The sequence below is a fragment of the Artemia sp. Qi Xiang Cuo genome, chromosome 15, assembly GCF_049724085.1.
Source record: "Artemia sp. Qi Xiang Cuo chromosome 15, ASM4972408v1, whole genome shotgun sequence".
NCBI lineage: Eukaryota > Metazoa > Arthropoda > Branchiopoda > Anostraca > Artemiidae > Artemia > Artemia sp. Qi Xiang Cuo.
In genome coordinates, this window is record NC_142808.1 from 25,525,074 (window position 1) to 25,537,541 (window position 12,468).

General features: G+C 35.9%; 1 protein-coding gene across 4 annotated transcripts in view; it reads right to left on the bottom strand.

The window, feature by feature from the left end:
- Positions 1 to 12,468, bottom strand: part of pyd (zonula occludens-like protein polychaetoid) — a 253,318-nt gene that overhangs the window by 71,337 nt on the left and 169,513 nt on the right. For all 4 annotated transcript variants that reach the window (XM_089101630.1, XM_089101631.1, XM_089101633.1 and 1 more), the window contains 3 exons: positions 11,853 to 12,040; positions 7,730 to 7,996; positions 4,868 to 4,985 (listed from right to left, as the gene is read on the bottom strand). In XM_089101630.1, coding sequence (XP_088957756.1) covers positions 4,868 to 4,985; positions 7,730 to 7,996; positions 11,853 to 12,040 — 573 coding nt within the window. The remainder of the gene's footprint in view (positions 1 to 4,867; positions 4,986 to 7,729; positions 7,997 to 11,852; positions 12,041 to 12,468) is intronic.

Consider the following 12,468-nt stretch of genomic DNA (forward strand, 5'->3'; position numbering starts at 1 on the left):
TGCCTCGGTCTGAATAGTTAAAATTCTAGTCCCTTTATATAATCATCAAGAAATCTTCAAGGAGCCAACAAAAATATTGGTAGAGGAAACTATAACAAACATCATCGATTTCAAGTAGTGCTAAAAACCTTGATTCAATTATTCCATTAGCCTTAGGTTCAACCTGGACAGAGGTAAGTGGCACCTTCGGTGTTATTAAGAGGTCATAAAGAGGAAATTACAACTGTAGGTTTATCACCAACATGAAAGCAAATGTTTCCTGTTGACAGTTTATAATGAAACTAAGCATTCATTTTTTGGATTTTTTACTGTAGCAGATCTAACTAAATGCTTCGGTTCCTTTTCTGGATCTTTGTAGTCTAATTCAAAGGCAGATCTAGAGCGAAATCTTGGTGGGGGGGGGGGGGTCAATGTGACTAGGGCACCAATAATTGACAAAATAGACAAGTTTATTTAAAAATGACAGTGAAAAAAAAACAAAGAATAAGGGCGCCAGAAAAAAAACCTTGCGAGCCCTGGGCCCCCCAGCTACCTGAGATCTGCCAATGGTATAATTGTTTCAAATCATAAATTGAGGAGCATTGTTTCATAAATCTACAATTTTTCTCCAAGAAATTCATTTCAGCACAATTTGATCAATATATTGTACTATGGCGTGATTATTAAATTATTTTCAAACGTCAAAGGAAACCTGAATATCTTTAAACTGAACGTATAACAAAGTCCGAGCACATTTTAATAAGTTTTTTACGATATTACCTTCATCAAGATGTCGGCTATGTTATACATCTCATGTTCAAAATGTGCAACAGCAACATTCATGTTGGAGTGTAAGGAAAATGAACAAAATGCAAATCATCTAATAGAATATCTAATGATGATTGGTATAAGCCCAGACTTTCAGTCAAACACCTCCTTGGCTCTACCAAGAGGAACAGAGAGAACAATTTATCGACAGATCATGAATATGCTGCAACCACGGAATATAAGCTAATAAGGTGATACATCGGAAGGGAAAATATATGGGGAGGTAAAAATATATATGGGGCTACCTGATATGGGAGACGGGAGTTGAATTTCTATCTTCTATATAGGCACGTCAGAGGTAGGAGCGTGGAGCTAGATGCAAGATGAATTGTGCTAAAATGAATTTCCTTAAGAAAAGTTGTAGATTTATGAAACAATGCTCCTCAATTTATGATTTGAGACAATTAGAACATTGGCGGATCCAAGGGGGCTGGGGGACCCAGGGCCCCCAAGATTCGGGCCCTAGGGTCCAAAAGTGATGCATTCTTACGTATTATACCGACCACGCCCCAGAGTTGAAATTAGGTTAATCCTAATGAAATATACCAAAATATGATAAAAATATAATAATTAGTACCAAAATTATGGACAGAGAATTATGGAAAGCAGGCCGTCTAGAACGCATTATATTAAATACCTAATATATTAAATGTTTAAAATATACCTACATAGTAGTTTATCTCACTCAGACTAAGATGATTATCTCCAAGTGCACACAGAGAAACCAGTTATAATCAGATCAAGAACAACAATGTGGTCGGTATAATACATAAGAACCTTTTTAACTAATTGAAGGGATCGTAAAAAATCGTTTGCCGGAATGAGAATATTCCCGTTCACTGCCCAAAAACGAACAGCAAAAATCGGCTAATTCCTCCGAGTATTCAACTCGCAGATAAAGCCTATTGTCTATAATATGGCTGTCCTTGGCTCACTTCCTTAGACACCGAGTTATTAGATAGTCCAATTTACCAGAAAATTAATTCTTATTCGCTTATCGGCAATTTTCAGCGCAATAGGTAGTTAATTTAAAAATGTGTTTCAATTCAGAACCTTGTCTATCTTGAATTATTCGGTCATTCCATAGTCTTGCGTCTTGAAAGTAGGATTTAACGGAAAGGGCGAAAAAATAATCATGAACATTTCAGATTTTTTAGACAAAAATTTTCATTCCCTCCCCGCCTTAACATCAATCTCACAGAATCGATGAAATAAAGTTAAATGGGTGATTACGACAGGAATAAGATGTCAACTAATTTTGGAGAGCTGACCTTGAACATAGTTGATCCACTACCAATAAAACTCGTCGCAGCATTAATACACTTTCAGGTTGACAAATTGGCGAATACTCCTCCATTCCAACCTCTTTAAGGGGATTCGATACATTAAAGGATCACCCTATCTCGTCCATTATAAACTTTTTTAAGTTGTATGGCCAAAATATTTAGAATTGACTGGGCGGTCTAACCCTAACCTGGAAAGCTTGGATAAGAGATACGAATAAACGACAAAAAACTAAAAGCCAACATCTTCTTCCCCAGAAATCTTAGAAAAACCATTTAACTTCTCTGGTTTCGTGCTGAAGATAGAGATATTCAGTTTTCATGAAACTTACACCATTAGTAAGTTTGAAGTTCGAATTTTTGATTGATTTTTGAACCAGAACTTTCTTTTTAAAGTTCAGGAAAGGATAGTCTCTAAAATATTCTAGTATACCTGCTTAAAAAACATTAAAAATCATCTCAAAGAAAGTATCGTTTGGAAAATTCGCTAATGGGCCCTTTGTCTTTGAAACGGTCAGCCGACGCTGAGACTAGGTCTATCCTTTCTCCTATCTCCTATTCTAGGTTATTTAACACATATATTTTAGGGATACAGAGTTGTTCTATTTAGAGCCTATCTCCTGGAAAAATTTGGACAGGTTTCTGATGACAAAAACAAATCCTTTGACAAAAAATACATTTTACTAAGAACCGCTCAAATGCCAAAGAAAATCTTACTACGAACTACGGCTTTTGTTGTTGGGATTACGTCATACAATTTGTAATTTTGACCTTGGAATGCTAATGAGCTCTAACAATGACCAAAAGACAAAAATTTGGCAACGGTTCATGCATATTCTGTAGCTCGAAATTAGCCACCAGAAAATAAATATCCAGCTGTGATTGCAAATTTTTAAGGAATTAAGTTAGATCAAATATTCCAGGTTCTTAAATTTGCAGAGAATATTATCATTCTTGATGAACATTTTGTTTTCGACATTAAAGTCAAAAGAATCACAAAGAATTATTTTAAGGTTTCATATTAATGTGACTGATTCTTGTGGGTACATGCAAGCCAGTAGAGCTTCGAACACCGCGTCTTTGTTGTTGTCTTGTAAGACACGATATGTTGCAACACAGCACTGACCTGTATTTAAAAATCCCTTTAAGACATGGTCAGCCAGCCTTTTTTGTGTGAAATTCAGTGTGATAAAAATATCACCTAAATTTTAAAAATATTCAAACCATCTTTCATCAATTTTTTTTTATACATAGGCATGAGGAGAATTGAACATACCGTGTCCGTGTTGTTGTCTTTCCAAACGTGGTATGTCGCACAAAAGCAAAGCATGTATTGTTCTAATTTCTTTAAAGGCTGGTCAGCCAACTTTTTTTGTTATAGTGTAGAGTTATCAACCAAATCTGCAAACAGGAGACCCCCCCCCCTAAAAAAAAGACTACAAAAAATCTTTTTAATTATAGCTAAAGAATTTATTTTAATCATATCACACCGTTCTTCACCAAAAATATATCTGAACCTCCAACTCACGACTAATAAATTAGACTGAATATGCCAAGTATTCTTGTCAGTTAAAAAAGATTCAGCTAATCACTTTGAAAGGAGTACAAAGCTTTGCCTAAATTTCGTTGTGCTAGCACATATATGAGCTAACGATATTTTACTTGAATCCCACAACCCTGTTTAAACCTAGACCTCCTCAACCATTATCACTGGCGCCCCTTTCCATTCCCCAATTTACACCCGCACAGAAAGGCATAAAAAAAGCATAAAAAAAAGTTTGGTACCCTTTCTTACTCAGCTTCTCAATACTTGATCTTCATCCTTCCTAAAAAAAGGTTCTTCCTTTAAACCGCATTTTTTTCTTTTACACTATATTTCTTTTTACTTACCCTTTTTTGCCCTTCTTCAATTTGAGAGTTCGAAGATTCTATTCTTTTTAATTTATATTGTTCCTCTTTCCTCTATTTTTATTCCCATACCACTCTAATTTTACGGTTTTAGACCATTCCAAATATATAATACCTTTGACGGCTGCTTCTTTATGTTTATGCATTTTTACTGCGATCTTGCTCCTTCTCTTCTCGTCTCTTAGTATTTCTGTCAGATCATTTCTTCGCGTCGTAAAACATATTTAAATTCAGACTCTCATTGTATTTATTCAGTTTTAGCTTTCTGGCACTATTTAATCCTTTTTTCATTTTCGCCCTTTAAATAGTTTAACTTTATCGCCTTTAAAATAAATCGTATTTATAAAAGATAGCTTCTTTTTTCACTGGATTGACTTCTTGTCTAACACTTTTATTTAGTTATTTCATTTCGTTTTTTAGAATAAAACAGAGGTCCGGCACTTTTTTTTGTGAGAATCATTTTAGAAATAGAATCCTACCATATCTTATGTCTCGGTATTCAACCTCCATAACTTCCAAAAGGGTTAAAAAATAAATAAAAAGGAATAAAACATTATTCAAACCTAAAAACAAAAAAGCTACAATAGTCAGCCTAAATGCTCTGTACACCATTTACATGCATATACCCCGTTATTTTAACCTTATAACGTTTAACCGTTATTTTAACCTTACTTTGCATTCCTTGCCAAAGGCATAGGTTTGGTTCCACTTACATGATGCTAGGGTAATAGAAGCAATCTAGCGCATAACCTCTCGCATTGGAGTTGGGGCGAAAAACGATCACTTCCTCGAATTAAAGTCACTTTAAAGTATCCCAAAAATATACCTATTATAGAAAAAAGAAGAAAAAATCTTTAAGACATTCTTACCTTATAAATCCGTTCAAGGATGCTCTAATATCTGTTCCACTATGCCTTGTAGGTGACTGAACATATAAGTTTTGAGTTGAATAATGGTGTTGATAAGGAGATCCCATCGAATCATGACCTAAAACAAATCCCATATTCAAAGATATTCAGAAGGGAATTGAGGAAATCTTGTCCCTCTGTACTTTTTAAAGTTTGATTTGTTTCGCTCTATTTACTAAATATTCTTCCAAATATTGTTGCCAAATCTACACCGTTAAGACAAAAATGGAAAATGGAATGGAATTTAGGTTTGGCTTTATAATACAATTTTCAAACAGCGAAATATCTGGAAGCACAAAAACATCAAGGAGCACAAACTTTTTGGAAAACAAAATTGAAATGCACAAGTGAATGGATTACGAAACAAATAAACGAAGTGCTTGACTTCCCCAGAAAAAAAAATGAAGGTGACAATTCTTCTGTTATAATTTACATTCTCCCACCCAGGGCCATATCCATGAGAGGTACCCAGTTTGAACCCCCCCACCCCCAAATTTTTTTGGTCGACTCGTACAAAAGTAACAAGAATAAATGCAAAAAATAGTGTTGTGTCTTTTACAGTCCCCCCACACACCGAGAAAATTCCTGGATACGGCCCTGCCTCCACCCCTTTCTAGTAGAAAGATCTCTTTTTCTAAATTTTTGATGCGTGCACTTAAACTCGGAGGCAGGTTCAAAGTCATGAAGTCGTGCAAACCCCTTATAGTTAGAAGACAAGACTTCGAGTGTAATCTTTTCCATAGTTTGGTTACTGGTGACTATAGGAATAGGGCAGATTCAGTAGCCAGGGGGCAAAACCCCTTCGCTTAGGTGCAGTTTTCCCTTAAGAATTGGTCGACCAGGAATGTCATCAGATTTGTGGCATGTTTCTAGAACATCGTATTCATTTTTTTGGTCATCCGTCCAATGATCTAACAATGCTTTCGCAAGACTTTAAATCATGACGCAAAATGTTTAAAGCCCAAAGGTACAGCTTCAATTCAAACAAAAACCTGCCCTGAAGCCGTTATACGCAAAAACTAGAAACCCAACTAAAATTCCAACGAAGTGATTTGTAACATACGTACTATTATTGTAACTTAAATAGAAACTAGGGTATTAACTTTAAACTCGCACAAGATGCTCAAACTTATAAACGACTTGAATAGGTAGAAAGGCCAAACAGATATTAAATGGTGATTTATTAAAACCTGCCAGGCATACGAACTCCCTAAGCATTTGAGTCAAGAGGCAGCTCAATAAGGGCTACCAGTAGTTATTAGAGCCAAATATTTAATAGTAAGAAATACGAAAAAATTAAATTTTTAGGCCAATACTTTTCCATTTTTCTGTCAGCAGCGGACCTTCCAGCATTTCACAGAGAATCCTAAAACTTATTAGGAATTTCACAGGGCTTCCCGTTACTAAGAGGCAGGTATTACTAAGTTTTTCTTTTCCAGATATAGATATACTAGTAATTGTAAATTCAACCCCTCTAGTTTCACACAACATGAGACCCATTAATTTCGACTGTGATATTAGTACGGACTACACGTAAATACGGTCACAGTCTTGAAAATACCAACATGGCCAGGAGGCAAGGGCGTGTCCAGGGTTTTCGTTCGGGGGGGGGGGGGCCTAAAGAAGAAACTTTAAAAAATGCATCAAAAATTTGTTTATTATGCATTTTTTTTAGGTTTTTACGAGTCAGACCAAAGTTTCGAGAGGAGGGGGGGGGGGTTCAAATCCTGACCCCCCTGGATACGACCTTGCCAGGAGGCAGCTGAAATGTGACAATTTAATTTATGTTAACTGATGGAAAAAAATATAGTGAACATCATACAAATTTTTATCTCACGAGGACTCTAGCTTATAGCACAAAATCTAGGAACACAATAGAAGGAACCATGCCAAGTCGAACTTTCTGATTAGGAATATTTGTCTGGGTCTTTTACTTATGAAAAGGGCGCATAGAATAGAAAATTTCTGGTCAGGGAACCTTTGATATAGGTACTGAAAAATACCTACTTCCAAGAAAAACACGAACAAAAGGATATTTCCCCATCCCCCTTTCTCCAAAATTGGATTAAACAAAACATCAATATACCTAATGTTACGATAGAAGCTTTAGTATTTCAATAGCCCAACTCACAAAAGAATATAAAAAATTTGAGCGAAATTGCAATTCAAGACTTCAGTTCCAACTAAACATGGATGTGTGGATGTGTATGGATAGAGGTAGGTACGTGGGTTTTTTCACTGGAGGGAGGAAGGGGTACAAGAAAAGAAAAATACATGAGTTATAATGAATAATAGAAGAAATTACAAGATAAACAAGAAGAATCTCAGGACTTCAGTGGAAGGAGGACCAAGAAGTAAGCGACGTGTCTTCCATACATTAACATTTCTTATTGAATTTATTAGTCGCTTTTCTACTAAAACAATACACGTACTCTCAAATTGAGACAATGTAAATGTTATAATTTTTTATTTTCTAGATGATATGGAGTAGAAAAACATTACAAGAAAAATTGGCTGGTTTTCTGGACGGAAGAAAAGATCATTAGCAAAAATAAGTCAAGCGGAGTCATTTCAAATATATAACTTTTTTTTCAAATATATTTGAACTATGGAAAATATTTTCCAGAGATATGATCTATTCAGAACCTATCCAGAGGCATGGAGGATAGTTTAAAATATTTTAGATTAGTGATAGAACCTAAGAATATGTGCTTTTGGTGATCTCATTTTGTGTACATAAATTTGATGAAATTTCCACCAAGTTTGAATTTCACCTTTTTAAGCCGAGAACCACCAATTACAGCACAATATTACAAGTCATACCATTTTCTGCTGGTCCATTCGTTCCAATAGGGAGACTTCCTGAGGGCCCTTCAGCCTTATCCCTTTTAATCACAAGCTGGAGCTTATCCCTGGATTGTTCCATCATCTTTTTGGCTTCTTTCAAACTCAGGTTCTCTGTCATCTGAGAATTTATTCGGAGTACTAAATCCCCCTCTTGAATAGCAGGACCCCCATCCGATGGCGACATGAGTGCTTTGTTTGTTATCTCTTTTATGTAAATTCGACAGCCAAGCACAATTCCAAAATCTAAAAACAAATAACAGTTTTAGGCGGTTTACTAATCCTATGATAAAACTCTATGCAGTAAAGGTCAAACCATAAAAAGCACCTGTTCAAGCCTTCAGGGAAAGTAAGATTCAAATTGTAATAGGCACTATCAACTGAACCCAGTTCTGCTGAAAAAAAGAAGATTACGATCCTTAAATTGCTACATTATAGGATCAATGTTTGGACTTTTTTCCTTTATACCAACATTTTGTCACAGAATCTAGCCCTTCTTTGTTGTGAAGCACAAAAGGCAATGACTGTCTTCTATTGAATAACGACGTTTCTTTACTACAAAGGACATTGCGCCGGCCCTACAGCAGCTCGAATTAAACCAATGGCCACGAATGTCCACACAAATATCAATCCACAGTGATATTTGTGTGGCAAGGAAATGACTGCCTTCATATTTTGCATTCGAATATAACTAGACCTTTGGTACCTAGTCCCCGTAAAGAGCTATAGAAGCTGTAAGCAGTATGTCAAAGTTGCAGAGTTTATTGTTTGCCGTTAAACTAGATTACTCCAGTAACCAGTTTTTTGAGCACGGAGTAAAGATAAGACGAATACACTGAAACTTATTCTCTACATATCTCTGTATCCACATATTTTCTGTTTTGATCTATCTGTCAAAGCGTTGAATCCATTTCCTGTGACAACGGACAAGCCGATAAACGTGCAATTGAAGGATTTAAAACACCTCAGCTAAAAAAACAAAGCAAGGCTTAAAAGTTCAAAACGTACTTTCTTCAATTTTCCAACAGCTACTAAGTCTGGAGGGGGGGGAGGAAATAAACAGAATGGAAACATGCGAAGTATCATTATATGAGAAAACATTATTATATGGATATGGGTAAAGACCCGAAGTGCCCCACCACCATTATACATGACGGTAATATGTAGGAGGTTTATACGCATTAAGTAAATGTAAATAACTGAAACAAATAATTGATACAAAACACAAATTGAAAAAAAAAATATAAAAAGGAAGATCACAATTTGTATGATAAACATTACACAATGAGTAGTACAAAACGATGGGGGAGGAAGAGGAGGGGAGATTCACTTGTTTAACATTCCAAATACGCAGGGGGAAAAGTACTTCTATCTCTTTATGAAAAAATATTTGCTGGGATAAAAACGGGGATTTTTGTTGAAGTAAGACGAGGGAGGTGAGGTTTAAGGAGAGAAAACTGACTAGGGAGGAAAGCATTTATCAGGGATTGTGAGGGGGTATTTGACTGGGTTAGGGAAGACAGTAACAGAAATTCTAAAGAGTCTAGCGATTCAGCAATAATGTCTCAGAAAACTCGCAGTCAAGACAGAGACAGCAGGGATTTTCAAACATTTGGATAACAGGATGTAAAGCAGGGATTCTATTTAAGAGCGTTAATGCTACTTACATCCTGATTACGTCAAATGTTATTTTATTTCAAAATCTCCTATCCAAATTTTCGTAGACATTACCCATGGGGCTTTGAAGATGCAGCCAAACGGCATAATAGTAAAATATTGTACAGGCACGTTAATAAAATAGGGGGAACAGTCAGTCTGGACTTGTTAAAGATAGAAACGAGGCCACCATTAGTGACAAGAAATGAGTTAAAGAGTGACGGGCCAAATATTTTGAAAATGTGCTAAACCGTGATGAGAGTTACAGGAAACGATATAGAAAAGAATTAAAAAAAATTGGTTAGTAGCTAGAAATGAGGTTAGTAGCTAGTTTTGTATTAAATCAGGAGTAAAGCAGGGTTGCGTTCTATCCCCGTTTATATGGATCATTTTGATGGACTTTGTTTTGAGGAACACAGGAAAGGTAATGAGAGAACATGGAACCAAATGAGGAAGCAAAACTTCTCTGGATTATGCTGATGATTTAAACATCCTAGATGAAAATGTTAGCAAAATGAATGAGCTTTTAGAGGTTTTGCGAGTTCAGGGAGCAAGAGCAAAGTTGAAAATTAATGTTAGGAAGATTAAGTCGCTAAGACTAGAAATAATAGAAGAGGAAAAGGTGATGTTAGGCAACGAGACCAATCAAGTGGACAGGTTCACATACCTAGGTATTATTATTAGTAAACACGGTGAATACAGTGAAGATAATAAAAGTAAAATAGCCAAGGCCCAGGGTGTCTTTTCACAGTTGAAAAAAGTCTGGAAGAATATAAGTCTGCGAACCAAAATTAGAATATTAGAAGCTACAGTGATGACAGTGGTCAAGTATGGTCCTGAAGCGTAGGTGCTCTGGAAAACGGGGGAGGATTTACTAGATGTTTCCAGAGAAGTTGCCTTCGGATTGTTTCGTGCACCCGACTGTCTGACTGTACCTTAAAGAAAATGCTGAAAGAAAAATGTGGTTCAATTCCACTTTCTAGGACAATAGCGAGAGAAAGGTTGAGATGGCTAGGACACGCTCTGAGACTGAAGGAAGACAGATTGCCAAAGATTGTCCTTGTCAGCCAAACGAAAAGCAGGTCATCCCCAAATGGGATACCAGGTCGCAAGGAAAGATTTAAGGGAACTGGAAACTTCCTGGGAGGGTGTAAAGAGGGAGGCTCTAAATGGATCGGGATGAGGAAGAACGTGCGTTGTTGTACCGAACTCAGGTGGCTTGCTGATGCAGTGACTTGTTAGTGGTAGTAGTAGTAATAATTAATTTGCGTAAACATACTATATACAAACTATAAAAGTAAGTGCAATTGTTAGCCACACACAAATAACAAATTAGCAATGAAACAAATACATAATAACAAAATTTAGTCAAAAATAACATTGTTCCAACAGCAATGTTACAAGTGTTTACTTAATGGGGGGAATTCAACTTTGGCTCATTGAAACTAAATGATATGTATTGTTAAGAACAATTCTTCGATAAAAAAAAGATTTAAGAATAACAAAATTCAAACTTTCCCAGATTCTTTTTTGATACATAGTAGTAGCTCTTCCTTAATTGATAACAAGTTTTAAATGGATCCAAATGTTTGTATTCCTTATTTGGTTTCTTCTTTTACCTTTAAAATTGACTACCTAGTTTAGTACTCTTTTTCATTGTCAACTTCTGCTCTACATTTAATCATCTGACAGCGTAGTGGTTAAAGCAGTGCCTTGAAACTCTGGAGGTTGCAGTTCAAACCTGCCTACCATAAGACCTCTCTCGAGAAGTGGCAACCTCTGGTGTAAATAGGGCAAAAAAAAAAACTGATATGACTTAGCACTGTGTTTGTCTCAGACGTCTCTGTGCTGTGATTCATGTTAGTTTTATAGTCTACGAGTGTTGGTTTACTATTAATAGTAGCTCCTATTCCGAATGGTTAATATTACAAATAAAAACTATAGTACCGACCTTTCTTTAGTGATTACTAGCTTTTTGATTATGTTTGGACAGGTCCATATCCAGGATTTTTGTTTGGGGGAGGAGTACAAAAAAAAACACTTTAAAACGCACCGAAAATTATTTTAGGTGCATCTTGTTACGTTATGAGTCGAACAAATATTTCGGGGGGGGGGGGTTCAAACCCCTAGCTTCTCCTGGATACGGCCCCAATTGTGCATAAGTATAATATTCTATCTAATTCTAGGTAATGGTGCATTATGCGGACCCCGCGAAGAAGTCAAGTTTGGTTAATGCTAATGAAATAAATAAAATAGGATGAATATATAATGGTTAAGAAACAAAATTTGGACTCTAAACTTGCGCATTAGGGGGTGGGGGAAAAGGCATACCAATTATCAAATGCGGAACCTAACCTAACCTAGGTACCTCCCCCCCTAACCCCAAAAAACAACAGTTTAAATATCGTAAACGCAATGAAAACCAATTAACAGGTTTACATCTTACCTTCCTTCTTTTTTCCTTTTGTTAAAGTAACTTTCATTGTTGACGATTCATTAGTTGATACAACAACCACTCTTCTTTTTACGACAAGACTTACTGCCCCACCACTATCCCGGAGAACTTGGACTGCAGTGTTATAATCCACGTTTTCTAAAGGAACACTATTAGCTGATAATACACGATCGTTTATCCTAAAAGATGAAAACAAATTATTACCTGAATCTATGACTCAAGCAGTGTTTCAGCCTTGCAGTAAGGTAAATATATTTAATACGGCTAAGCAATATCTTATTCTAATTCTTAATTTATTCTTTTTTTGCAAGGATATCATGGTAATTAAATACAATACAAATAAATCTTTAAGGCAGTGGTTTTTAATTTTTTTCCAGGCCTGGATCTTTCATAATAGGGGTTCCCAAAATTATTTGGCATAGAGCCCTTTTCCAGAGAAAATGTTACTCAGTGTCCCATGAAATTTTTGATTTTGATTTGAAAGGACGGCTTGATTTTGCACGTCTAGGGAAACAAGTTTTCCTATGAAAAGGAAAGTTCCTATGAAAAGTTTTCATAGGAATGTTTTCCTATGAAAAGGAAAACAAGAAAAAAAAAGAAGAAAGGA